Here is a 26,366-nt window from a genome sequence, read left to right as displayed (position 1 = left end):
CATTGGCTCACCTGATCTAGTATATTCACCATCCACCCTATGCTCACCACAGGTCAGAATTGAATAGATGCCAGTAGATGCACATGTCTTATCTTTGCAGTCTTTGCACTCCACTTGCAATGTACAGACTGCAGTAACTGAGGGCTCTGATTACACTGAATGTACGGAGAGACAACCTGAAAGATCATCTCATCCCTACGGAAAGCAGAATTGGACCAAGAAGGTGTGAAAATTGGAGGGAGAAATATCAATAATTTAAGATACGCAGACGATACCATACTACTAGCAGAAACCAGTAATGATTTGAAACGGATGCTGATGAAAGTTAAAGAGGAAAGCACAAAAGCAGGACTACAGCTGAACATCAAAAAGACTAAAGTAATGACAACAGAAGATTTATGCAACTTTACAGTTGACAATGAGGACATTGAACTTGTGAAAGATTATCAATACCTTGGCACAATCATTAACCAAAATGGAGACAATAGTCAGAAATCGGAAGAAGGCTGGGACTGGGGAGGGCAGCTGTGAGAGAAATAGAAAAGGTCCTCAAATGTAAAGATGTATCACTGAACACTAAAGTCAGGATCATTCAGACCATGGTATTTCCGATCTCTATGTAAGGATGTGAAAGTTGGACAGTGAAAAAAGCTGATAAGAGAAAAATCAACTCATTTGAAATGTGGTGTTGGAGAAGAGATTTGCAGATATCATGGACTGCAAAAAAGACAAATAATTGGGTGTTAGAACAAATTAAACCAGAACTATCACTAGAAGCTAAAATGATGAAACTGAGGTTATCATACTTTGGACACATCATGAGAAGACATGATTCACTAGAAAAGATAATAATGCTTGGAAAAACAGAAGGAAGTAGAAAAAAGAGATGGATTGATTCCCTAAAGGAAGCCACAGACCTGAACTTACAAGATCTGAACAGGGTGGTTCATGACAGATGCTCTTGGAGGTCACTGATTCATAGGGTCGCCATAAGTCATAGTCGACTTGGAGGCACATAACAACAAAACAATCACTGCACACTCTGGGTGAGGGTCTCCTGCAGATACCATCATATCAGGAGATCCATTCCACACAATATAGGAATTGGGCTTTTAGTACTGTGGGAACTACCGCTTGAAATTCACTCCCCTTAAATATTAGACAGAAGCCATTTCTGTACTCTTTTTGGTGCCTACTGAAGACCTTCCTTTTTTCAACAAGCATTTTAAGTAGAGACCTTTAACCCCGTCTGCATGTGTAGTGGGCTTGTTTTAAGATGTTTTGTCTGAGGAAGGGTTGTAGCTCAGTGGTAGAGCATCTGCTTTGCATGCAGAAGGTCCCAAGTTCAATCTCTGGCATCTCCAGGTAGAGCTGGGAGAGACCCCTGCCTGAAACCCTATAGAGCTGCTGCCAGTCAGTGTAGATAATACTGAGCTAGATGGACAAATGGCCTGACTTGCTATAAGGCAGCTTCCTATGTTTCTAAGATGTTTTTATTGTTTGATCTCTTGTCTGCTGTCCTGAGCTCCTTTTGGGAGGAAGGGTGGGATATAAATTTAATTAATAAATAATAAATATATAGCACTGAATTAGTACAGAATGCACTGCATTAGTGGTGTACAGAGGTCAATTGACTATTTGAAGGGGTGTCAGAGGGCAGTCCTTTATTTGAAGGTGTCCTCAATCTGGGATTCTGCTTTCAGCACATGTTCCTCAGAGGCTCATTGCTATCAGAGCTCTCCTTTGAGCTAGGAAGCGTCAGCCCTGAATATGGTTGGAAGGATCTGTCAGTTCCTGTTCTCTCTGTTACTCTTTTTTCCAAGCTTAAATTTGGTTCTCCACATTGCTACAGCAATTTGCATGTCTCCTAATCAACACATTTTTGTAGACTGTTTTGACTAATGTACACAGTTTTGCAGGCAATTTCTCCTAATATAATGCATCTTTGTATGTTTTCACTAATATGTTCATTTTTTTTGCACATTTTCCCCTATATATGCATTTTTTTGTAAGCATTGGCTGGAGAACTGCATTGCGAAAATTGGATAGCTCTCATATTGTTTTGGAAACTGCTAATTGGATAGATTTAGCTTTAAATGTGAACTGAATCCAGTTTCTTCCTCCTCCCTAGTCCTGCAGATATCAGCCACAAGTGTTTTCCCCACCTCAACATGCTGTCATGCTTCTTCCTCTCACGTTTCCCTGGTGCTTGACCTTGGCCAAAAACCTTCATTATCATAAAATGCCTGTCATTTGTTCACAGATTCAGGGCCTCAGTTGTAAACCTATCTAGCGGTAAGCTCTCTGCTATTTTATTTTATTTTATTTCAGCTTCCCAGTAGACCCAAAGATGTCTTGAATGTTAGGCTGCGAAATCCCAGGGTCTGCAAACTAATTTCCATGAATTGTGCATTATTCTGGCTGCACAGCTGGCAGTCTTTTAGTCATTGTTCATTTAAAGTAACTTTACCAGTGCCCGCCAGATGTTGTTGGACTCCAGCTCCCATCAGCCCCAGCCAGCAGGGCCAATGGAGATGGATGATAGGAGTTGTAGATCAGCAACATCTGGAGAGCCACAGGTTGGAGATGGCTGATGTAAAGCATTTTTATACTGCTGTCCTATTAAAATATCCCAAAGTGGTTTTAAAACAAAATTCAACATGAAATAATAATAAATCTACACTGAGGGCTGAGACAGATGTATATGGAAAATAGGGATGAGAGAAAAATTTGATTCAGTTTGCATTTAAAGGTGAACATACCGGGTTCACAGTTTCCAAATCAATGTGCGAATCAAAACACGACCATCCTTTGAAATTTGCACCTCTCCGAATTTTGTAAACATAAGAACATAAGAAGAGCCTCGTGGATCAGGCTGGTGGCCCATCTAGTCCAGCATCCTGTTCTCACAGTGGCCAACCAGGTGCCAATGGGAAGCCCACAAGCAGGACCTGAGTGCAAGAGCACTTTACCTTCCTGTGGTTACTGGCAGTGGATTTTCAGAAGCATACTGCATCTGACTATGGTTGCAAAGCACAGCCATCATCGCTAGGACCCATTGATAGCTTTTTCCTCCATGAATTTGTCTCATCTTCTTTTAAAGCCGTCCAAATTGATAGCCAACAAAGCAGTTCTCCAGCCAGGTAATGTGAACAAAAATGTACATACTAGGCTACTGTTCTTGAACCTTGGGTACCCAGATGTTGTTGATTACAACTCCCATCATCCTTGGCCATTAACTAAGCTGGTTGAGGCTGATGGGGGTTGTAGTCCGGCAACATCTGGGGACCCAAAATTGAAGAACAGTGTACTAGGCTGAAGTGTGCACATAAATGCACATTAGTGAAAACAACATACAAATATGCATCATGAACAATGAAAATGGACTGCCTTCAAGTTGATCCTGACTTATGGTGACCCTACGAATAGGGTGTTCATGGTAAGTGGTATTCAGAGGGGGTTTACCATTGCCTTTCTTTGAGACTGAGAGGCAGTGACTGGCCCAAGGTCACCCAGTGAGCTTCATGGCTGTGGGGGGATTTGAACCCTGGTCTCCCAGGTCATAGTCCAACACTCGAATCACTACACCACACTGGCTCTCAAATGCATTATATTTGGGGGAAATTGCTTAAATGTGTACATTAGGGAAAATGGCATACAAACTGCGTATATTAGGAGACATTCACACGGCTGAATTTTCATGAGGACTTTTTTTTAAAAAATGCAAATTAGTGTAGAAATACAGAGAACTTGAAGTGGGAAATAGAGATAATGAGAGAGACAGCCCAACACGAACAGATTTTCTCATCCCTTATCAAAAAGAGGCTCAGACTTGTGTGCTTTGTGATTCTCTGTTGGATTTCTGGCTGAACTTTACTCCTCCAAGAAGTCCCAGGCTATGATTTTGATTAAAATTTAAGTGCAATATTCCCTGTTTTGTGCATCACTGATGTTCACATACTGTAGATTTCTGGAGCCTGTGCTTTTTTTTTCATACACATGCTGCTGCATGCATGGATGAGCATTGCTAAGACTGATGAAGCATTTAATGAATTGCATAAATTCTTTCATTTATTGATGGTCTCATTTTGCTGACTACCATAGAGGGTCCTACCTCCAAGCAGAGACAAACACTGAGCAGCTTTGATGCCTGGTCATGCATATGCAAGAAGTCCGGGCAACTGTTCCCATGTGAATGCTCAGATTCTGTGCAAACAATATTCACTCAAGCCGAAAGCAGGATCTGAAAGCTGCCCCTTGCCGTGTATGGCTCTCTGAGTGCTCTGTAATGGAATCAGGGTATTAAAAGGGTCTTCTCTGTCAATATTTGCCTGGTGACAGGAGCCCTATGTTAATGCTGACCTCTTGAGAACCGCCATGCTGCCTAAAGCAGGCTTGGTAGGAGCAACTAGGAATGTTAGTAGGCCAGTGCAGTTGCCAGCAAAAGCCAGCAGCTATAGGGATGAACGGAATCATCCAGTCTTGTGCATTTTCAGAAATATCACCTTTGTTACAAATGATCATCATGATCCTCAGTTTTGGCACATGCAGATTTTTTTTAAAAAAGCACAGCAGATCAAAGCCCCAGATGAGTTAGATAGTGTTGTCATTTTGCCATCTCTCTATCATCAGCCTGAACAATTCCATGACATGGTTTTTATAGAGAATATTTGACCTGGGTGTCCTATGTTCCAGGCTGTTATGGGGACTGGAAATATATATGTGTGTGTATATTTGCATTTGCATTTGACAGAGTCATTTGGGCTTGACTCGAGTAACAGGCATTGAATGTGTCATCTCAAAAAGGCGCATGTTTGTTATGGATGGCAAGAAATTTGACTCAGTTCACATTTCAATCTGAATCTATCAAATCCATCCTTTCCAAAACAATGTGAGAACCGAAAAACAACATTCTTTGAAATCTGCATTTTTTCAAATTTTCCAATGTGGTTTACCAACCAAACAATGTTTACAAAAATGCATATGTTAGGGGAAAGTGTACATAAACATGACTATATGAGTGAAAATGGCATGCAAAAATGCATTGTATGATGAGAAATTGCTTGCAAAAATGGGTATGCTAGTCAAAACTGCCCACAAAAATGTGTTTATTAGGAGAAATTTGCACTAAAATGCTGGAGATTTTTCATAAGATTTTTTTTTAAAAAAAAAACACCCGCAGATTGCTGCAGAAATGTGGAGAACTGAATTTAAGACTGGAAAAATGAGAAGTGGGATGAGGGAGAAATCCATTCAGTTCACATTTTCATGCAAACTGATCTAATGTGGGCTTCCTTGAACCCATAAGTGAACTCAACCACAGCTATCCTTTGAAATTGGCATTCTCTGAATTTTGTGGTGCAGTTCTCCAACCAAAGAAGGGGTACAAAAAGAAGGTACAAAACTACACTATATTAGGGCAGATTCTTACAGAAATGAATATAGCATCTACCTAAAAAAAATGCATATGGACTTTTGTGTGTGGACTTTTGTGTGGATTTTTTTTAGAAAAAAATTGCAAATTGATGCAGAACTGGAGTGAATTGGACATAAGGCTGGGAAAATGAGAAAATGCAAAAAAGCAAAATGAACATATTTGTCTATCCCATGTGTGTGTGTGTGTGTGTGTGTGTGTGTGTGTGTGTGTGTGAGAGAGAGAGAGAGAGAGAGAGAGAGAGAGAGAGAGCGCCAATGGCCTTTCAAGTCCAGCATCCTCTTCTCACAGTAGCCAAGCAGTTCCTTCTAATGGCAAACACTGCCTTTTTCAGCTATTTTGAAACTATATAGAAAAAAGTGAGAGAAAAACCTTTTTAAAAGCCAGGAAAAGCAAGGAGGGGACACACGGAAACTCTGATGGGATGAAACAGGAGATATCAGGGGCTGCATAGGGCTACCTTATACTGAGTCAGGCCTTTGGTCCATGTAGTTCAGTATTGCCTACACCAGTGTTCTTCAACTTTGGGTCCCCAGATGTTGTTGGACTATAACTCCCTTGATCCCTTGAGCAGTGGCTAAACTGGCTGAGGATGATGGGAATTGTAGTCCAAGAACATCTGGGGACCCAAGGTTGAAGAACAGCAGTCTATACTGATTGGCAGCTGTTCTCCAGGGTTTCAGAGAGGGGTCTCTCCCAAGCTACTTGGAGGTTCTAGGGATTGAATCCAGGGTGATTGTGATCATCACCAGCCACTTTATTACAGTGTCCTGGTTCACGAAAAGGTGCTCATAATCATATGATCCCAATTCTCTGTGTACCAGTCCTTATGTAGCCAAACGGAGAAAGTTCAAAATGCTTTCATCCGATTTATCCTGGCAATCCCTCGAGGCACACCTGTATCTTTTCTAAGGTTAGAGACAGGCCTCTATGCTATAGAGTCCCTGGTTCATGCGGCTCTGGCCACGTATTGGCTAAGACTCGCATGCATGAGCGATGCCCGCCTCCCCAAAAAATGCTTTATTGAACAATCACAGACTTCCTCCTACATTACCTGGCTAAACCGGACTAAATCTATCATGGCCATTTATGGGATTAACATAGATTTTCCACCCTCCCATCCCTCTATGCGGGCGAAACAACTATTGAAGGAAAGAATTTATCTGTACTCCAAAAGATAGGTCCTCTACTCTTCCACTAAATCGTCTCCCTCTTTCTGGTACCCCTGGTTCAAAATGACTTTTATCATGGAGCAATATCTTACTTTTTTATCTGCCCCCCTATTGAGAAGATCGTTCACAGCCTAGTGCCTCCAAACTATGCCTTCAGCTATGCTAGAAGGGAGATACAATAACACTCCAATTCACCTCCACGTTTGTATTTGCAAATCAGGAGAAGTTGAGGACATCATCCATTATCTTTTGAGATGTCCCCTCTATAAAGAACCGAGGTTGAAATTTCTTCTCCCTATTATCCATTCCATGTCAAACAGGCCCCCCCGGAACAAATATGTATCCTCCTAGTTGGCAGTGATGCCTTTCTAACGCAACAAGTGGCCAACTTTGCTTTGGCTGCAGGGAAAATTAGAGCCAAATATGCAAAACAATTAGTGGCGGCACAGGAGTTGCCCTAACTTCCGATGCTTTTTAATCTTTTTATCCTGGGTTGGAAGGTGGCCTTGTTAACTGCCCTATGTCATGCCCCGTCACACTTTTTAATGTTTATATATGTTCCTAGAATCTGTATTTGTATCTGTACTTGTATTTGCACTTTATTGTGGCGGCCTATGGCTTTGAGCAATTAAATTAAAGTTTCAAGTAGCCAAACGCCCCACTCATGCATGAGAGGAAGGTTGTCAGAAGACTCTGTGGAAAGTTTGCAGAAGTACAAAAATCTTTAAGGGGAAAAAACCCTCAGTGAGTGAGAGGACACCAGAAAGATCCCAGTGAAGACTGAGAGTGTGAAGTGGACACGGAATGCTGATTGGCTGTCATAGACAAGAAGAAGGGAGGAACCTAGAAAACCAGGTGGGATGGGAATGGAATGGAGTATCCAGAACAGAAGCATGCTGCATGTCAACACTTGGTTGCAGATCCCACTTGTCTCTGTTCTGATATGCTGACTGAGCTTCCTCCCTCTTGCCCCCAAACCTCAGGTTTCTCCAGCTGGTGGGCCTGCTGAACAGCCAACATGGAACTCATCCTTCTTGTTGCAAGGAAGGGATGGAGCCACTGCTTTCTCAGATGACACCGCCCTTGTGATTGAATACTACAAAGCAAGTATGTCTTTCTTTTTGGCAGATGACGGGAAGGCGGGGACTTCTGTGTCTTCCAAGGGAAAGGCATAGGACTAGGCAGACTGCAAGCCCTCTCAGATATCTTAAGTTGCAGAGAAACCCATATTGAAGGGTGAAAGGTAGTTGTGGCTGATCCATTAGAGCCCCACCACCTCAGTCTGCCCTCAGCCACCCCAGCTTGCCTGCCTTCTTACTTACAGCCACTCCAGCAGGTGACACTGCCGGTCACCTTCCTCTTCCTTGGTCTCAGTGTTGTCCTTGTAGAACTCAGGAGGGATGGTGATGGGGGGAAAACTAGAATTAGTTGGCTGTGCTTGTCATTGGCTCTAGCGCCACCTACTGTTGGTCTCCCTGCCATCCTCCCTGCCATTGTTATTTATGGGTGGTAGCGATGGGATCTGTTGGCCAGTGCTGCTTCTGTCAGCCTAATAGGCAGTATTGATTTGAATTTGTTCTTTGTCCACTATCTGCTACTTTTACTGGTTGGATTTTTTCCCTCCTCAAAAATATTGCTGTTAATATCACTATGTTCTTTCCTGCTGGGAGGAAGGGCAGAATATAAATCAAATAATTAATAAATAAATAAATAAAATAATATTTTTGAATGGAAATATCAATAAAGGAAAGCTGCTTCTCTGCCTCCGCCTCCTCCACTGTGACTGAGGCTGGTCAGTTTTCATGTTAGCAAGCAGAGACTGGCTGTTTTCCTTTTGGAAAGGAAAGGAGGAAAGCAGCTTTCAGTGCCCTCCCTCCTCAACAAGCCCTGAGTCCTTAATGTGGGCGAGACCTAGCTTGCTTCCTTCCGCTTGGAGCTTGGATTATTCGAATGGAGGGGGACGGCAGATAGAGGGAGACCTGTACTACCGCACTATGGTGTGAGTAAAATCTGTACAAGAGCGATACATCTGAGTGGAAAATCTGGCATCAGGGGAAACCCACTGAAGTTCGGAGCAAACAGGATCAGTCCTCAAAGATAGAGAATGTGAGGACTATTTTTAAATCCGGTGCTAAATCCAAATTCAGCAGAATTCTCACCCATCCATAATGGGTGGTATTCAACAGTGATCCTACTCAGAACAGGCCAGCTAAAGTTAATGCACTGAGAGAAAGATATTTTAGGACCCTGAATGTAATTTGTTTGATAATGTGTTTTATGTTGTTGTGAACTGCCCTAGGACCTACTGGTGAAGGGCAGGTAATAAATTTTATAACAATAATAACTTAGGTTCATGAATAGGTCTACTCTGAGTAGGACTTAGTTGACAACAACCCCATGTGTGGTATTTAACTAATTCTACTTTGAGTAGACTCATTGAAATTAATGGACCTAATTTAGTCCATTTAGTCCATGGATCTAGTCCTTGTAGGACTAGCACTGGATACAACCGATGATGCTCATGATGATGACTTTTTGGTGCTTGTCACAGAGAGATCTCCAAGCAACTTATAATATATTTAAAAACATAAGCATAGATACATTATAATATTAACACATTCATACAAAAACACTTGTAATTGTAAAAATATGCAAAACAACCTCCACCCTCTGCAGCTGCACAACAGCCACAGGAAGCTTTGGCAGCACTCTAATAGCAAAAATTGTCATCATCCTAGCCCTGTAGAAGCCTGGGGAGAAGTCTGCTTTTACTTGGCACTGAAAATATATCTGCGATGGCACCAGGTAGACCTCACCAGGGAGTGTTCTGCAGATGGGGAGCTGCAACTGAAAGGCCCTCTCCCTTGTCATCCTCCCACAAGCCTCCCTCAAAGAAGGGCCCTGGAAAAGGGTCTCAGATGCAGCCATCTTCTCTGAAGCTGTCCCAGTGAGCACCAGCCACTACTGGTGAAAGGGCATGTGGTTTGTTTCTAAGACAAGGTGTGATGGTTAGCAGCAGTAGGATCTGGTGTAAGACAGCCAATTCAGATTTGGATCGTGACTACCTCCACTGTCAGAGGCAGTATGCTTCTGAATACCAGTTGCTGGAAGCTACAGGACGGATGAGTAGTTTTTCACTCAGGCCCTGCTTGCAGGCTTCCCATAGGCTTTTGACTGGCCTGTGTGAATCTGGCAGGCGTTGTGAGAACAGGATGTGGACTAATGGGCCACAGGCCTGATGCAGTAGGCTCCTCTTATATTCTTATGATACTCACTGTGTCTGATTGTCTGATTGTCACTCTGTCTGATTGTCAGTTTTGGTTAAGAATGCAGCATTCTCTGATATGTGAAGTCTCAGCTCCATAAAATAAGACCTCCTAGGTTGGACACCCTACGGCCATACTACCCTGAACAAGCCCGATCTTGTCTGATCTCAGAAGCCAAGCAGGGTCAGGCCTGGTTAGTACTTGGATGGGAGACCACCTGGAAATACCAGGTACTGTAGACTTAGAGGAAGGCAGTGGTAAACCACCTCTGAATACCTCTTACCATAAAAACCCTACGAATATAAATATAAAAGATTCATAGGGTCGCCATAAATCATAATTGACTTGAAGGCATATAACAACAACAGGTTGGACACCAGGTTATTCATTCAGCACCCCAAAGCATCGATTCCCCTTGGGGACAAAATCAGTTCGTTTGGAACTTGGGAACTCAGGGAGAATTTTGGGACAAGGAGGATTATGGAAGCATCCCTAAATAGCTCCATGACTTCACAGGGAAGAGCAATTGCAAATTGTCTTTGATCTTGGATCTCCTGCTATGCTGTAATGAGAAACTAATGGATACATTTTATCCTCACCTCCTTGCCCACCCACCAGATTCAGATGGAAGCCTGGAAGTCACACCAAAGCACTTGGGCTTCTCTGTGTTGCCACTAACTAATCGTGTGTATCGGAAGCTTGTGGCAGATAGCAGCAGGAAAGGTGTTCGTGTAGAAAACCTTCCCATTCAGGTAATAATAGCCATGTGCAATATCTGCAACAAAATCTTGTAGTGTATTCTAACCTCCAAATAGCAGTGGTCCTGTTCTGGGTTCTAGCTAGCCCTGCTCCAAAGAGCCACACCACTTTCCCCAGAACTTGGAAAGTACTTGTTTGGTTTAATGAAGTTTTCTAAATGCGTTCAAAAATCCCTGAACTGCACCTGTAAGTTTTCCCCAAAATTGCCAGGTGAACTGAACGTGAATTAAGTTCATTTTTTACTAGCATTTTCTAATTCATTGTCAAATTTATCATCTTACATGTGTTTTTGACTTTTGGGGACTTTAAGCTTAAAGATTATACTTGTTGGGGGAAATAAATTAAACAATTCACATTCCACTGTGGTTTTTTTTATGTTTTCTTCATCTTCTTAAGTATATTTTATACATAAGAATGTAAGAAGAGCCTGCTGGATCAGACCAAAGGCCCATCTAGCCCAGCATCTAGCCCAGTTCTCACAGTGGCCAGCCAGTTGCCTATGGGAAGCCCACAAGCAGTTTCTAAGCACAACAGCATTCTTCCCACTTGAGGTTCCCTGCAACTGGCATTCAGAAGCATACTGGTAAACACAGGGCCACTGCCAGAGGGTGACCAGGATGGGCCCTGGTCGATGGCCCCTGCAGCCCGGGAGGAGGCTGAAGGGGCCTTCCCTAGGGTGGGAGGGTAGCATTCCCATTCCACAATCCGCGGCAGTGTCACCTCCCAACCCTGCCACGGATTGCAGAGTATGAGCTCCCAGGCACCCCCACAATATAGTTAGAGCTGGTTTCAATAAGCCTGCACACACGCCCCACCTGGATCTCCTGTTCCTGTGAATGATGTGTGGGCTGCGCACGCATGCCTACCATCAACCAATATGGTGGCAGAGGCTTCCGTTAAGGGGCTGACAACCCTGCCGCCATCTTGGTTGATGGCAGGCAGGCATGCGCAGTGCGCACATCATTCCCAGGGATAGGAGAGGTAGGTGAGACGCATGGATGAGCTTATTAGCCTACACAGCTTGCATTGGTGAGTTAGGCTATGGCACCGCAGGCTTGGCGCAGGCTTGTGCCCAAGGGCCCAGTCATGCCTGCCGCATGCACGAACAAAGCCCTTTACAAATTGTCCCTCATGGCTCTCTTCAACAGCAAACAGAGCTGTCCCCTTTGCTCCCACCAAAGTCCTATTTCCCTCCTCTCGGGCTCCTCCTCAGCTGCCGCCTCTGCCTCCCCAGCCCCTTACCCTTCCTCCTCTGCCTCAATTTTCTCCTTCAGGCCCTGGCCCACCTCCTTAGCAAACAGGGCTGTCCCTTTTGCTTCTCCCCTCCCCAAGTCCTTCTTCCCTCCTCTCAGGCTCCTCCTCAGCTGCTGCCTCTGCCTCCTTATCTGCTCCACTTCTGCTTCAGCCTCCTGTCCTCCTTCAGTCATTGTCACACCTCCTCATCCTAATTGTCATCTCACTGCCACCACCCAATCTTCCTCCTCTGCCTCAGCCTCCTCTTCTCTTCCAGTCCTTGCCTCCTTCTCCTCCTGCTTGTCATCATGCTGTAGTTCGCAGGGCTATCACCATTTCTCAGCAGCTGTGTGAACTACACCATGACAATAATCTTACACAAATATAGATGAGATAAGATATACATTTTCCAAATTATCAATTCCCTGGAGACCCTACTAAGTTAAATTAGTCCAGACGAAAGCAGTTGGTGACATGCAGGAGAAAGTTACTCTAAATTGTAGTCCATAATTCATCACTGAGTGTTCCACCTCTTCCAACCTCAGCCATGATAGTTACAATGGAACCTCCAGAGGCATAATTCCTCTAATGACCAGACCCTGAGGACAAACAAAGTATGGGGGATAAATTTGGTTCAGTTCACATTTAAAGGCAAATGTACAAAATTTTCACTTCCTGAACAAGGTGTGAACCAAAATTCAGCCATTCTTCAAAATTTGGACTTCTATGAATTTTGCAATGCACTTCAACCAAGTAATGAGTATAAAAATGCATACAGCACATGCTAGGTAAAGTGTGCATATTGCATATTGACCTTTTCAAACTGACCTTTGTCTTTTGTTTCCCAGAATACAAATCTGCGAACCAGCACTGGAGAAGTCCCAACCGTCCAGCTTGGTCTTCAGCTGATCAGTTCAGAGGTGAGGCAAACAGAAATGCCAGCAAGATCAATAGGCTTGGTGGGTTATCATAGCTTCTTAACTGCACTGTGATGATAACTTTTCATAATAAGTGGGACAGGACAGCTCAGACGGGCCTTATAGGACACTGATGGGCAACCTGCTCCACTAGGGTTCCATCATCCATGTGACCCTCAGCCCAAGTTCATGCAGCCTTAAGCCAGATTTCATGTGGGTGAAAAGGAGGAGAAATATGGCAGTAGCAGAGAGAGAGAAAAGGGGATGGCCCCACCCACCTTCATCTCTGATCCTGCCCACTTTTAACTGCAATTCCACCCACAATCTATGTGTGGCCTCCAACAGATTAACCCTTAGGGAATGTGGTCCTCGACAGAAAAAAGGTTGCCCACTCCAATATAGGGCATCTATCTCCCATTAAAGGAGAGGATGGTGGAGAGCTATATTTTATATTTTGTTTTAAGATTGATCCCATCCTTCAGGGCTGGCTCCAGGTTGGAGGGAGCCCAGAGGAAAGGCTATTCTGGTGGGCCTCCTCCAACTGGATCTGGGAGCCCCCATTTAAATTTCCCAGAATGCCCCCAGATTTGTGTTGCTCTGGGGCATTGTGGGAAATTAAAAAGGCCGCTCCCAGGCCCATATACTTTTTCAAAGGGTGGCAGGAGTGGCTGGCAGGATTGGACCAGGAGTGTGCGTAGACACCCGCATAACAGCAGTGTCACTGCTGCTTACCGGGGCAGTGCAAGTTTGGCCTAAGACTAGTATTTATTTAGCAAGCATGTGCATCCTATAGACAGCATGCAGTAGTACTCAGTAACTGGTCATTTGCCACTTCTGACATTTCATTTTTGATGCTTGCCAAAATCAAATCAATCCAGAGATGTCAACAAATCAAAAGCATCCAGATTTCAAATTTTCAGAAGGGGAAAAAATTCCCATTCATTTTGTCAATTCTGTTTGAAACCTGTGCTTGCATTTGCATCAGGCTGCACTCCTCTAACTCTAGCCTTGCTGCTGTTTCGAACTCAAGCTTGCGATCCCTCTGAATCGCCATGTTCCTTGCGCTCATGCTGCTCTGTTGAATCACTACACTTCCCAGGATTCTTTGGGGGAAACCATGACTGTTTAAAGTGGAATAATAGTGGAATAAATGTACAATGTGAATGTGGCCTCTCTGGTAAAAGCGCTCTGCACTCTCTCCTCCCCCAAGCTCTTGTGAAAGAGGCTGTGTTAAAATAATAGAGGCCAAAAGGCAAAATAATAGAGGCCAAAAGGCTCAGCTTTGCCAAGAACCAACTTCAGCCTGTCAGTCCAAATTAGGTTATAAAGGATGGAAAGAAAGCTCCTGTTGGTTTACTCTGCAGCAGCAGCAAAACATGTAGAGGGTGATTAGAATACCAAGTACGGTTGCCAGGTCAGAAGCATCCCAAAACCTGAGATTTTAGGGGCGGGCCCAAGTGACGTCATGGGGTGGGCCCAAGTGATGTCATTAAGCATGATACATTAAGCATCAATCACAGTTGCTTGGAGCGTACAATTAAAAAAAATCTGACTGGAAATTAAGCTAGACATTTTACCTCCAAATGGATCCTGGGTAGGGAACATTTAATCTAGCCTACTTGCTTTGGGCAAGAAGGGTTTAAGTGCCTTCAGGCCAGGCCAGTCACCAGAAGGTCACTGTAGGAAGAAAGGAGCCTAGTGTTGTGGAGATGTTAGATGGGAGCATTCAGGAGTAAAGATGGATGCCCCTGAAGGATGCAATTCTAAACACACGTACTAAGGGACTAAGCCCAATAGAACTCAACAGGACTTACTTCTGAGTAGATATACTTTGGATTGTGCTGTTGGTAAAGCTTGACTAGGGATCCTCTGCAAAGACATCCATATCCAAGCAGGGTTGGCAACCCCCTGCCTGGAATGCCCTGCCCTCATCTTTTAATGTGGCTGCTCCAAACTTCTTTGCAGATTTGACCCTTCACTTCAGAAAGAGGTCTGAGAAATGAGTAAGAGTAAGAAGATTCTCTACTCTTTCTGTCTGCATAGATGCCCTCATCCTTCCCCTGTGCCCAGCAGAAGCTCTGGACCAGGCAGGATGCAGTGGCATCTCATAGAGGACACCCTCCCCTTTCATTGGGTGTATGATATGTCCTGGCCCAGAGCAGATTTTGGGGCGTGTACCCCCAGTTACTTATTTTTTCCTGTAAGTTTTTGTCTGCTTTGGTTTTGGATAGATGCCCTCCCATGTGCCCTGCGCCCAGCAGAAGCTCTGGGACAGGCGGGACACAGTGGCATCTCGTAGAGGACACCCTCCCCTTTCCTGGGGTATATGATTTGTCCTGTCCCAGAGCAGATTTTGGGGTGGGCACCCCCAGTTATTTATTTTTTCCTGTATGTTTTGGTCTGCTTTGATTTTGCATAGATGCTCTCTTCCGTGCCCTGCGCCCAGCAGAAGCTCTGGGCCAGGCGGGACGCAGTGGCATCTCATAGAGGACACCCTCCCCTTTCCTGGGGTATATGATTTGTCTTGGCCCACAGCAGATTTTGGGGTGGGCACCCCCAGTTACTTATTTTTTCCTGTATGTTTTGGGATTCAGAGACATGTTAAGTTTGGTTTGAAGTTGCTGTAGTTGTCAACTCTTCTTCTTTTTTAGCGTTTTGAACTTTCAAGCAAATAAGGAACTGGGAACAAGAAACCAACTTCAGCGTCGTATCAGTTAAATAGATTAAACAGTCGTGGGGGGGCTGATGTTTTGGTGTATATCTTGGGAACCAGACCACCTAGAAACTTAATTTTTTTTTAAATTGAAGCGGAGAGTCTGCAGAGTAAGGGGTGCTAGCCGGAGGGCCCCCCAAAAACCAGAGACTCCAGCCAAAAACCGGAGACCTGGTAACTCTAATACCAAGATATTCTCTCCTCTGCCTGCTTGCCAACAACTGACCCACAAATAGCAGGGACAAACATGGGATCAGGTCATGTGTGCAAAGTGGACCTACCGTTCCCCAGTTGTGCTGCTAACCGGTGCTCAGGGCCGTGACTCTTCTGGGGTTGCTGCCTTCCTTTAAGCCTCGGAAATAAGGCCCTGAGTCTCCTCTACAGTCATTGCAGTCTTTTAAGCTTTGCAAGACTCCAGAACATGAACTATGTGGGGCTCTGGCTAACAAGGAGGCTTCTGAAATTCTGAAATCAGAGTTTCTCTCCCAGTGTTAGAGTTCTGAATTACCCTGACGCGGACACAAATGGCCCTTCCTGCTTTTCCACAGGGAGAGCTATTTCAGCTATTTTTCAGGGTGGAGGGGGAATCACCGAAATGTTTGACATGTGCATGTCTTTTCCTTTCCCCTTTTTTTTAATATCCAGGCATCTGTGCACATACGTGCATGCTTTCTCTTTTTCCACCACTACTATGACCTTCTGGGGGGAAAGATGGCAACTGGCAGCAAGAAGAGGGATGAGGAGGAGAAGTGATGGGCGAATCTATGAACAGCGGTTTCTCTCCATTTGCTGTTTTTCTAATCTTCACATCAGTTCTGCACATCCCCACATCAGTTTGCAAATACTTTTTTTTTGAGTCCTCAAGAAAATGTGTCTGCATTTTGATGCGAAGTTCTCCCGATATACAAATTATTGTAGGCAATTTTGTCCAATATACACATTTTTGCAAGCTATTTCCCCTAATATAATGCATTTTGTATGTTATTTTCATGAAAATATGCATACATATGTACACTTTGCCTAATATAAGTATTTTTGTACACGTTACTAGGTTGGAGAACTACATTGTAAAATTCAGAGAAGTGCAAATTTTGAAGGATGGCTGTATTTCAGAACATGTATTTTAGGAAGTGTGACTTAGGTAGATTAAAAGTGAATTGAATTGAATTTCTCCTCTGCCCCTAGTAAGGGTGAGAGATAGAAAGAAAGAAAGCAAATGGAAGTATACATGCAGGGACATTAAAAAGAAAAAGAAAACGAGGTAAGCGGCACCCCAAAATATTTTTGCTTGATTTCCTAATCCCTAAAAACTTGACCCCAAAACAGCCATTTGCAATTCAGTGGCCATTTTTAGGTCCGTTGAAACAGCATCTTTTAGGACCAGCACAGTTCAATCAAACCATTTGGGTCCAGTTCTGCAGTTAGGTGAGCATGCCATTTTGGCTTTATAAGCAACATCAGTGGCCACATTCACACCAGATATTTATTCCACTATTATTCCACTTTAAACAGTCATGGCTTCCCCAAAAGAATCCTGGGAAATGTAGTTTGTAAAGGGTGCTGAGAGTTATTAGGAGACCCCTATTTTCCTGGCAGAGCTAAAATTCTCAAAGTGGCTTAACAGTCAATCTCTCATTAGGAACTCTTGAAATTGTAGCTCAGCACCTTTCACAAACTACACTTCCCAGGATTCTTTGGGGGAAACCATGACTGTTTGAAGTGGAATAATAGTAGAATAAATGTATGGTATGAATGTGACCAGTGACAGTTTAAACACTGGAAATAGAGGGAAATAATAATTACTAAATAATGGTTTAGTTAATTAAATAGTGGTGGTTGTTTCTTCATTCCATATCTAGTTTTCTTTTCTCTATGGACTCCAAAGAGTGGTTCCTTTCACATCTGTTGTTTTTTTCAAACAGGAACCTTGGAGGATGGGGTTAGAGAGCAAAATGCAGTGAGACTGACTTTAATCAGAGACAAAACCATTCCTTAGTCAAACAGTGCCAGAGAATCTTTCACATCTTCTCCTCACCAATCCATCACTAGGGATGAAAGAGAACCTACCTAATTTGAAAATCTATTTGCACTTTCCAAGCCAATATGCGAAATGAAACACAGCTATCCTTTGAAATTCACACTTCTCAAAATTTTGTGATGTAGTTCTCCAACAAAAAGGTGTACAAAAATTGGTATATTCAGGGAAAGTGTGCACAAAAATGTATAAATTAGTGGAAATAACATGAAAAATGCTTTTTTAGGAGAAATTGCTTGCAAAAATGTGTACATTAGACAAAAATGTGTTCATTATGAGAAATTTGCACTAAAGTGCTGCAGAGATGTGGAAAACTGAATTTAAGGCTGGAAAAATGAGAAACAGAGAGAACTGAAATTGACAGATTCTTTCATCCCCAGTGGTGTATAAAAACAACAAAAGCAACAACTGGTTAATAGTTTTATTTCATGAGGCCTTTGCACAGTGAATGTGGTTCTAATGTTTACTCTCTGATGTTTTAAATTAGTGTAAGTCCTGCCCAGAGAAGACCCATTGAAATGAATGGGCAAGACTAACATAGTCACATTAATGTCGATGTGTCTCCTCTAAATAAGGCTAAGATTGGATGCAATCATTTGTATATATTTTTTTTTCTGTGAACTGCCTGGAGAGATATGGTGAAAATGGGGCTACAAAATAAATTTCTTAAATAAATAAATGATAATAGCTTCAGAATGTACAGAGCAGAGAATCTTTCATTGGCTAGTATCAGAAGTATAGTAAGACTATATTTCTACACAGAAAAAATAACGGGATTACAGCATTCTAGAACTGGGACTTTGGTTGCAGAAAACAGCAAATGTTTTGCCATTTTTTCGCCCCACCTGCAAAGTTAATTTGGGACAAAACTTAAAGCTGGCAGGTTAATTTCATTGCTCTTTCTCCCTGGAGAGCCCCTACAGCTGGGGAGGGCTGACTGGCAAGCTACTTTGGAGTAATGACCCAGGGGGTCAGAGGAGGGCCCTGTGTATGATGAATTATTCACAGGGGTGTCGGTAAGTGCAGAATTAATCCTTTTCCTTCCAGCTGGCTGTCTCACTAAATTATCACTCCCAGTCATGCGGGAAAATGCTGCGGAATTCGTTTAGCTGATTATTGTTTTGATCTAGGAACTGTTGTTGTTTTTCCATCCCCCTATCCCTAGTCCTCCTCCTCTTCCTCCCCTCCCCCCAACTAATGTATGTACAAGTGAGGGAGGGGACGGAAAATATCAGATGACAAGCTCAGCTTCTCAATTCTGTCTTTAAGGCTTGTTTCAGCAAATCGGCCTTAGCAACAAGAAAAAGGAATGAATTTGCTCGAGGCACAAAAGAAAGGGAGGGGGGCTGGAAGCTGCATCGCAGTTTCAAGCAATAGCAGCTTTGCGATGAACTGGACCTTTTAAAACGTTACCCTTTCAGAATCTGTAAGATTTTCTTTTTTCTGAGCAAGACAGCAGGCGATCAGTGTAAAGACCGTGTTGGCTACGAAAAGGTTAAAAATGTACCAGAAATCAGGCTGATGGGTGTACAAGGAAAGTGCTGAAACCCAGAAGCAGGTCCAGGCATTTGTAGATCTCTTGTAAGCTCCTTGATTTTGAGATGTACCATTTCTGATCCTGTAAACTCTGCTTTTCTGAAACTGAAACGGAAATCCTGGTTGCACATCTAGCCTGCATTTTGTACCGCTTAAGCAGTGCAGGCTGGTCCACTAGGGTGAGCAGGGCACTGCCCCACCTACCTTAGTCTGTCCTCAGCCTGCCCCCACCTGCCTGTCTTCTTCCTTATAGCCAGTCGAAGTGCTGGCAGCACTGCCTGTCACCTTCCTCTTCCTCAATCTGAATGTTGCCCTTGTAGAACTCAGCAGGAAGGAGGATGGAGATAAAACTAGTATGGGTTGGCTCTGCCTGTCATTGGCTCTGGCTCCACCTGCTGTCTGGGCTCCCTGCCTTCCGCCGACCAGTCCCAATGAGCCTTTAATGCAGTGTTGTGTCAATCCAGAAAAAATCTTCAAAAGACAATTCTGACATGTTCCTTTTTGTCCTCACACATCCCTCAGAAAAAGAAGCCAACTTTTCAGAATTTTCTCCAAAGATTGTCCACCTCTGTGTGTGCGTGCATGTGTGTGTGTGTGTGTGTATGTGTGTGTGTGTGTGTGATTTCCCCACTTTGCAATACCCCAGAATGGCACTAGATCTAGGGTATTATGGAGGCTGTAGATGTTAGTCAGACTGCCAACACAATTGTTGCTGCCATCACTTGACATGGGATTCCAAAATACCTAAAGGGGTTGGAGAGAAAGAAGCTGTGCTCCTGGCACCTGTGGTGGTGAACCCCAACCATGAGACTTTCTTCTCCCGCTGGAAAAATTCAGTGAACTGATCTTCCCCACCACCACCCTTTTTTCTGACTGCAAGTAGGGTGCAGAATTTCAGACAGTCATTAGCGCACATCTCTGGAGTGATCTTGAAAGAGCCCCATAGCTTTTGGCGATATGATTAGTGTTTCCAACATTTACATAATATCTGCTCCTATTAGCAGCTGCTAGATCCAAGGACCAGTGAGAGCCAGTGTGGTGTAGTGGTTAGAGTGTTGGACTACTTCCTGGGAGACCAGGTTTCGAATCCTCACACAGCCATGAAGCTCACTGGGTGACCTTGGGCCAGTCACTGCTTCTTAGTCTCAGAGGAAGGCAATGGTAAAGCCCCTCTGTATACCGCTTACCATGAAAACCCTATTCATAGGGTCGCCATAAGTCGGAATCGACTTGAAGGCAGTCCATTTCCATTTTCCATTTTGATCCAAGGACAACTGCAAGTGATATAATGTGTATCCCTGTGCTGTGAAAAGCATTATTATTAATATTAGCATTAGCATTTTAGCATTAGCATTAGTATTTATGTCCCATCTTTTCCCCAGAACTGGGACTCAAGGTGACCTACAAAAATTAAAACAAATACAATTAAAACCATATAGATAAAGCATACAGAAGTTTATTAAAATGTAATTAAACTAACTATAAAATCAAGACCAATGAAAGCACAGCGATTAAAACAACCACATAATACAAATCAGTAAAAACAGCACCCTGTTTCATAACCCTTGAGGTCAGTTCCCAAAAGCCTGTTGGAACAGAAAAGACTTCAGTTGCTGGTGGAAGGACAGCAGGGAGGGAGCCAGTCTAACCTTCCTAGGAAGGGAATTCCAGAGTCTGGGGGCAGCCACTGAGAAGGCTCTTTCCAGTGTTCCCACCTGATGTGCCTGTGAGGGTGGAGATGTGCCTGTGAGGGTGGAGAGACCAAAAGAAGGGCCTCCTCCGATGATCTCAGAGTTTGAACAGGTTCAAATGGGAAGATACAGTCCTTCAGACAGCCCGGATCAAAGTCAGAAAGGGCTTTCGAGGTCATCACCAGCACTTTGAATTGTGCATAGAAACAGACTGGTAGCCAATGGAGCTGTTGTAACAAGGGAGTTGTGTGATCCCTGTAACCAGCCCCAGCTAACAATCAGGCTGTGGTTCTTTGGACCAGCTGGAGCAATACCTGCTGATATCTACAAATCAAATTGTGGTTAAAGGCTCCGTTAATTTTTTTCCTGACCAACTGGCCACCATGAAACCTGTCTGTTTGCTTCCAAGGGGACAGTTTGAGGCCCAACCATTGCCGATACTTGCCTACGTCTTTACTGCAGATGGGGTGACTGATTGTAGATTCAGTGGTGGGCTGTACAGTCTGTACCAACAAATTACATTATCACTTGCTCTGCTGCAGATCAAAACTGCTGCTAAAATGGTTGTGACAGGGAGAAGTTCAAAAGTTGCCCGCTTTCAGTACAGGCTATGACTTTTACCCTACTTTCCTATAAAAAGTATCTGAAGCTGCTTACAAATAAAAACTTAAGTACATTACAAAAGAAGAACTATAACTGCACATAACTATGGGATTTGCTCCCACAAGAGAAAGTGATGGCCGCTGACGTGGATAGCTTTAAAAGAGGATTAGACAAATGCATGGATGATAAGGCTACTCACCATGGTGGCTATGTTCTACCTACACTGTTGGAGGTAATATGCCTCTGAATGCCAGTTGCTGTGAATCGCAGGAGGAGAGAGTGCTGTTGCCCTCAAATTATTAAACTTAATAATAAACTTTAATTTATAGGCCGCCTATCTAGCCAATGGCCACTCTAGGCGGCATACAATAAAACATGATAAAATACAATAACCAATATAGCCAGTACAGTACAATGTAAGAATTACAGTATTTAGTAGATTGTTCATATTACAGTTCTAGAACTAGTTCACCTTGGAAGTCTCAAAGGTCGTAAAGGCCTGATGGAAAAGCCAAGTTTTCAGGCCCCGGCAAAATATATCTAGGGAAGGGGCATGTCGAAGATCCATTGGGAGGGAGTTCCAAATCGTGGGGGCTGCCACAGAAAAAGCCCTCTCTCGAGTCCTCACCAACCTAGCCACTTTAGTCGGCGGAACTGAGAGAAGGCCCTAAGTGGCAGATCTTGTAGGGCGGCACACTTTATGACGTTGGAGGCGCTCCTTCAGGTATACTGGGCCGAAACCGTATAGGGATTTAAAGGTTAATACCAACACCTTGAATTGAGCCCGGAAAATAACTGGAAGCCAGTGAAGATTGTATAATACTGGGGTAATATGATCATAACGGCGGCTATTCGTAAGTAAACGAGCCGCCGTGTTTTGTACCAGTTGTAATTTCCGGACTGTTTTCAAGGGTAACCCCACGTAGAGCGCATTGCAGTAGTCTAAACGAGAGGTGACCAGAGCATGTACTACGAGTGGGAGCTGGTGGACAGGAAGGTAGGGTTGCAGCCTTCGGATGAGACGCAATTGACCCCAAGCTGCCTGGCATACCGATGAAACCTGAGCCTCCATGGTCAGCCCGGAATCAAGGATCACCCCGAGGCTGCGGACCTGGTCCTTCAGGAGCAGTTTTACCCCATTAAACACCAGGTCAATATTTCCCAACCCTCCTTTGTCTCCCACGAGCAGTACCTCCGTTTTATCAGGATTCAGCTTTAGCCTGTTTCTTCCCATCCATCCACTCACGGAGTCCAGGCACTTGGACATGGTCTCCACAGCCAACTCTGGTGAGGACTTAAATGAGAGGTAGAGCTGAGTGTCATCCGCATATTGGTGGCACTGCAGCCCAAACCTCCTGATGATAGCTCCCAGAGGTTTTACATAAATGTTAAATAGCATGGGAGAAAGGATAGAGCCCTGTGGCACACCGCAGTTGAGGGACCAAGGGTCTGAAACCTCATCTCCCAATGCCACCTGCTGGTGTCTATCGGAGAGAAAGGAACAGAACCAGTTTAATACTGTGCCTCCTATTCCCAATCCCTCCAGACGATCCAGTAAGATACCGTGGTCGACGGTATCGAAAGCCGCTGAGAGATCAAGGAGGACCAGAAAGGTGAATTCTCCCCTATCTAGTGCCATCCTCATATCATCCACCAGAGCGACCAAGGCTGTTTCAGTTCCATGTCCAGTCCTGAAACCCGATTGGTATGGATCTAAATAATCCGTTTCATCCAAGTGCTCTGACAGCTGATTGGCCACCACTCATTCAATGACCTTGCCCAAGAATGGTAAATTTGAAATTGGGCGAAAGTTGTTTAGATCTTGGGGATCCAAGGCGGGCTTTTTCAAGATGGGCTTTATAATTGCCTCCTTGAGGGCTAATGGCAATACACCCTCATTCAAGGATGCATTTACCACCGCCTTGATCCCTTCGCCCAATGTCTCTTTACAGCTCATCACGAGCCATGATGGGCATGGATCAAGGAGACAGGTGGTAGGCTTCACAGTTGACAACACCTTGTCCACAAATTCTGCTTGTGGGCTTCCCTTGGGCATCAGGTGACAACAGGTTGCTGAACTAGATGGGCCACTGGCCTGATCTAGCAGGCTCTTTTTATATTCTTATGTCCTTAATTCTTGTCACCTCTCACAGACAGGACCCAGCACAGTGGCTTTTTGAAGCCTGCTACATTAGCCTTGGCTAGGGATGGGTGAGAATTTCGATTCAGTTTGCCTTTCAAACAGAATTTATCAAATTTGCAATTTCCAAAACAATATGAAAATAGAAACACAGCTATCCTTCGAAATTCACATTTATTAGAATTTTGGGATACAGTTCGCCAAATAAACAACGTTTACAAAAATGCATGCATTAGGGGGAAATATGCATAAAAATGAATACATGAGTGGAAATAACATGCAAAAAGGCATGAAATGATGAGAAATGGCTTGCAAAAATGTGTACCTTTGTCAAAACTGCCTACAAAAATGTGTCTACTTGGAGAAATTTGCACTAAAATGGTGGGGAATTTTCATGAGGATTTTTCAAAAAAAATTCGCAGATTGCTGCAGAAATGTAGAGAATTGAATTTAACATTGGAAAAATGAGAAACTGAAAGAACTGAAACAGACAGATCTTTCTATCTCTAGCCTCGGTATGATGACAGGCTAGGATGAGTAAGGCCTGTGCTGTGCATGTGTACAGTTGTGCTTCAGCCATTTGGGGGGGGAGGACTGCCCCATTTTTAGGGTTTTTTCTCCTCCAAATTTCCCTGCATCTAGATACTTCTGGGATCCCCCAAGTACACAGAGGCTTCCCTTTTCTTCATGCATAGTGGCACTTTGGCTACATAATGATTGGCACTCACCACTGAGCCTGGGGAATAGAGGGAGCAATGACATTACCACCAGCAGTTTGTCTAGCACTTAATATAGTAATAACAACAGTATAGCAAAAGAAATGTCCTTAACTACCTACTAAGGAGGAGGATGCTGGTGGAATTGAACATGAGAAAAACATTAATAAGTCCACACATGTTCCTGCTGTGTGTGCCTTCCCTTTCCATGGCGACACATCAAAGGCACCAGGCTACCAACCCCTTGGGTTGCTCTGCCAGATGCCTCTATCCCCCTTTCATTTTTTCCCCTTAAGACTACAGGAGAATGCCATGGCTCAATGGCAGCACATCTGCTTTGCATGCAAAAGGTCCCAGGTTCAATCCCCGGCATCTCCAAGTAGGGTTGTGGACATCCCCTGACTAAAACCCTGGAGAGCCACTGCCAATCATGTGACAACACAGAGCTAGGTGGATCAATGACCTGATCAGTATAAGGCAGCATTTTGTGTTCCCTTTCAGGTTGCCCCCACCAACACCAATGCAAAATCCACATCCACATTTGCATTTGCCAAGCGTGTGCCTGCCTAGCCCAGGAGACACTGCTGAGCTTTTTGCAAAGCCATTCAGAGGGATTTAATTAATTCTAACAGAAACGCCGCTCTTGATCCCTCATTTCTTTTCCTTGCTCGCTGTCACTTTAAACTGTTTTAATCAAGTAACACAATTTTTTTTGTGTGGTCTTAAAAAAATACACAAAAGGAGATATTGGCTGATTACTGAAATTAAACACCCTGTCATGTGATGTGGGTGCTTTAAAGTGACAGGTGCTGACTGATTGCTAAATGCGCAGTGGGCTATAGAAAGAGTGGGGGGAGAGGACATAAATTAAATGGATAGTGCACAATGATGGAAAGAGAGACACTCTTTTCCATGGAGTGGAGAGAAGTCATCTTTTGGCTGGGTGTCTTGGCATCTCCTCACCATATTCTCTCTGACTACACCTCCTGAATACAATGCCTGCTTTTTCTTTTTCTTTTTCGTTCCATCTGCAGATTAGTGGCATTTGTTGAATTCACACCTATATTTTTTAAAAAAAAATGTTTCATTTTATCTATGAACTGCTTCCTTAGAAACATCCTATTTAACAACAGCAACATCTTTATGGATGATTAATGTTTATTGTTTTAATTCTGTCCATTTATTTTTATGTACACCACTTAGACATGCAAATTATTAAGGGGTATGGAAATGACTTGAACAAATTATAAATAAACAAATAAAAGCAATTAAAATACATTCATATATCCAGGCCTGGTGCCAGCAGGCAGCAGGTCGGGCACTGGCCAAGGGCCCAGGGCTCACAGGGGCCCAGGGCTCACAGGGGCCCAGGGCTCACAGGGGCCCACCACCCACCAGCACCAGGCCTGTCACTCCTCCTGCCTCTTTGTTTCTGAGAGGGCCCACCAGCACACCTGTCATTTCCACCTCCTCCACACTCATTCACCCTTCCTTTTAGTGGCTGAAGGCTCTGGGTGCTCTGCCACATGTCCTTCCACAGCCACCACTGCCAGAAGCACATCAGCCCCTGCCTCCTCAGAAGCAGCTTCCATGACATGGGGGATTTTGCCTCTCTCTCTTGTGGTGCCCCGTGTTGTGGAGACAGGATCTGCAAGACGAAGGGATGGCCAAGCAAGCACAGAGGAAGTGGTAGCGGTACCTGCAGCGGCAGGGCCCTGCACCAGTGAAGGTGGGTGGCAGGAGGAGGTGAGTTGGTCACCCCATAGGGAGGGGACAAAGAGTCCACCATGCCCAAGGGCCCCCAGAAACCTGGAACCGGCCCTGCATATATCAAAGCAATGTCAATACGGATACAGACTGGGGTTAAAATAAACAAATAAATCTCCACTTAAAAGCCTTGTTGAAAATGGAAGGTCTTCAACAAGTGCCAAAAGGACTGATCTGTAATGGGAGGGAGTTCCAAAGAGTCGGTACTGCCACACTAAAGGCCCAGTTCCTATATAATTCAGAATGGGCCTCCTGGCAAAATGGTAGCAGCAGGCCCTCTCCTGCAGAGCGCAGTGATCGGTTGAGTCCGAAGGGATGGGGACGAGCGAATCGGCCCATTTTGATTCCTCTTAGTTTTTCAGTCTTTCCTGCCTGAACTCCAGT

General features: G+C 44.0%; 1 protein-coding gene and 1 pseudogene across 2 annotated transcripts in view; both read left to right on the top strand.

Annotated features, from left to right (window-relative positions):
* Nucleotides 1–26,366, top strand: part of CCDC33 (coiled-coil domain containing 33) — a 181,491-nt gene that overhangs the window by 53,854 nt on the left and 101,271 nt on the right. For both annotated transcript variants that reach the window (XM_061595008.1, XM_061595007.1), the window contains exons 6-8: nt 7,590–7,713; nt 10,491–10,624; nt 12,713–12,784. In XM_061595008.1, coding sequence (XP_061450992.1) covers nt 7,590–7,713; nt 10,491–10,624; nt 12,713–12,784 — 330 coding nt within the window. The remainder of the gene's footprint in view (nt 1–7,589; nt 7,714–10,490; nt 10,625–12,712; nt 12,785–26,366) is intronic.
* On the top strand, nt 9,996–10,114 carry LOC133370076 (5S ribosomal RNA; annotated as a pseudogene).

Source organism: Rhineura floridana, chromosome 14, assembly GCF_030035675.1.
Source record: "Rhineura floridana isolate rRhiFlo1 chromosome 14, rRhiFlo1.hap2, whole genome shotgun sequence".
Taxonomy (NCBI): Eukaryota; Metazoa; Chordata; class Lepidosauria; order Squamata; family Rhineuridae; genus Rhineura; species Rhineura floridana.
The sequence above is the reverse complement of the archived record's forward strand: the minus strand, read 5'-3'. Positions and strand labels throughout refer to the sequence as shown.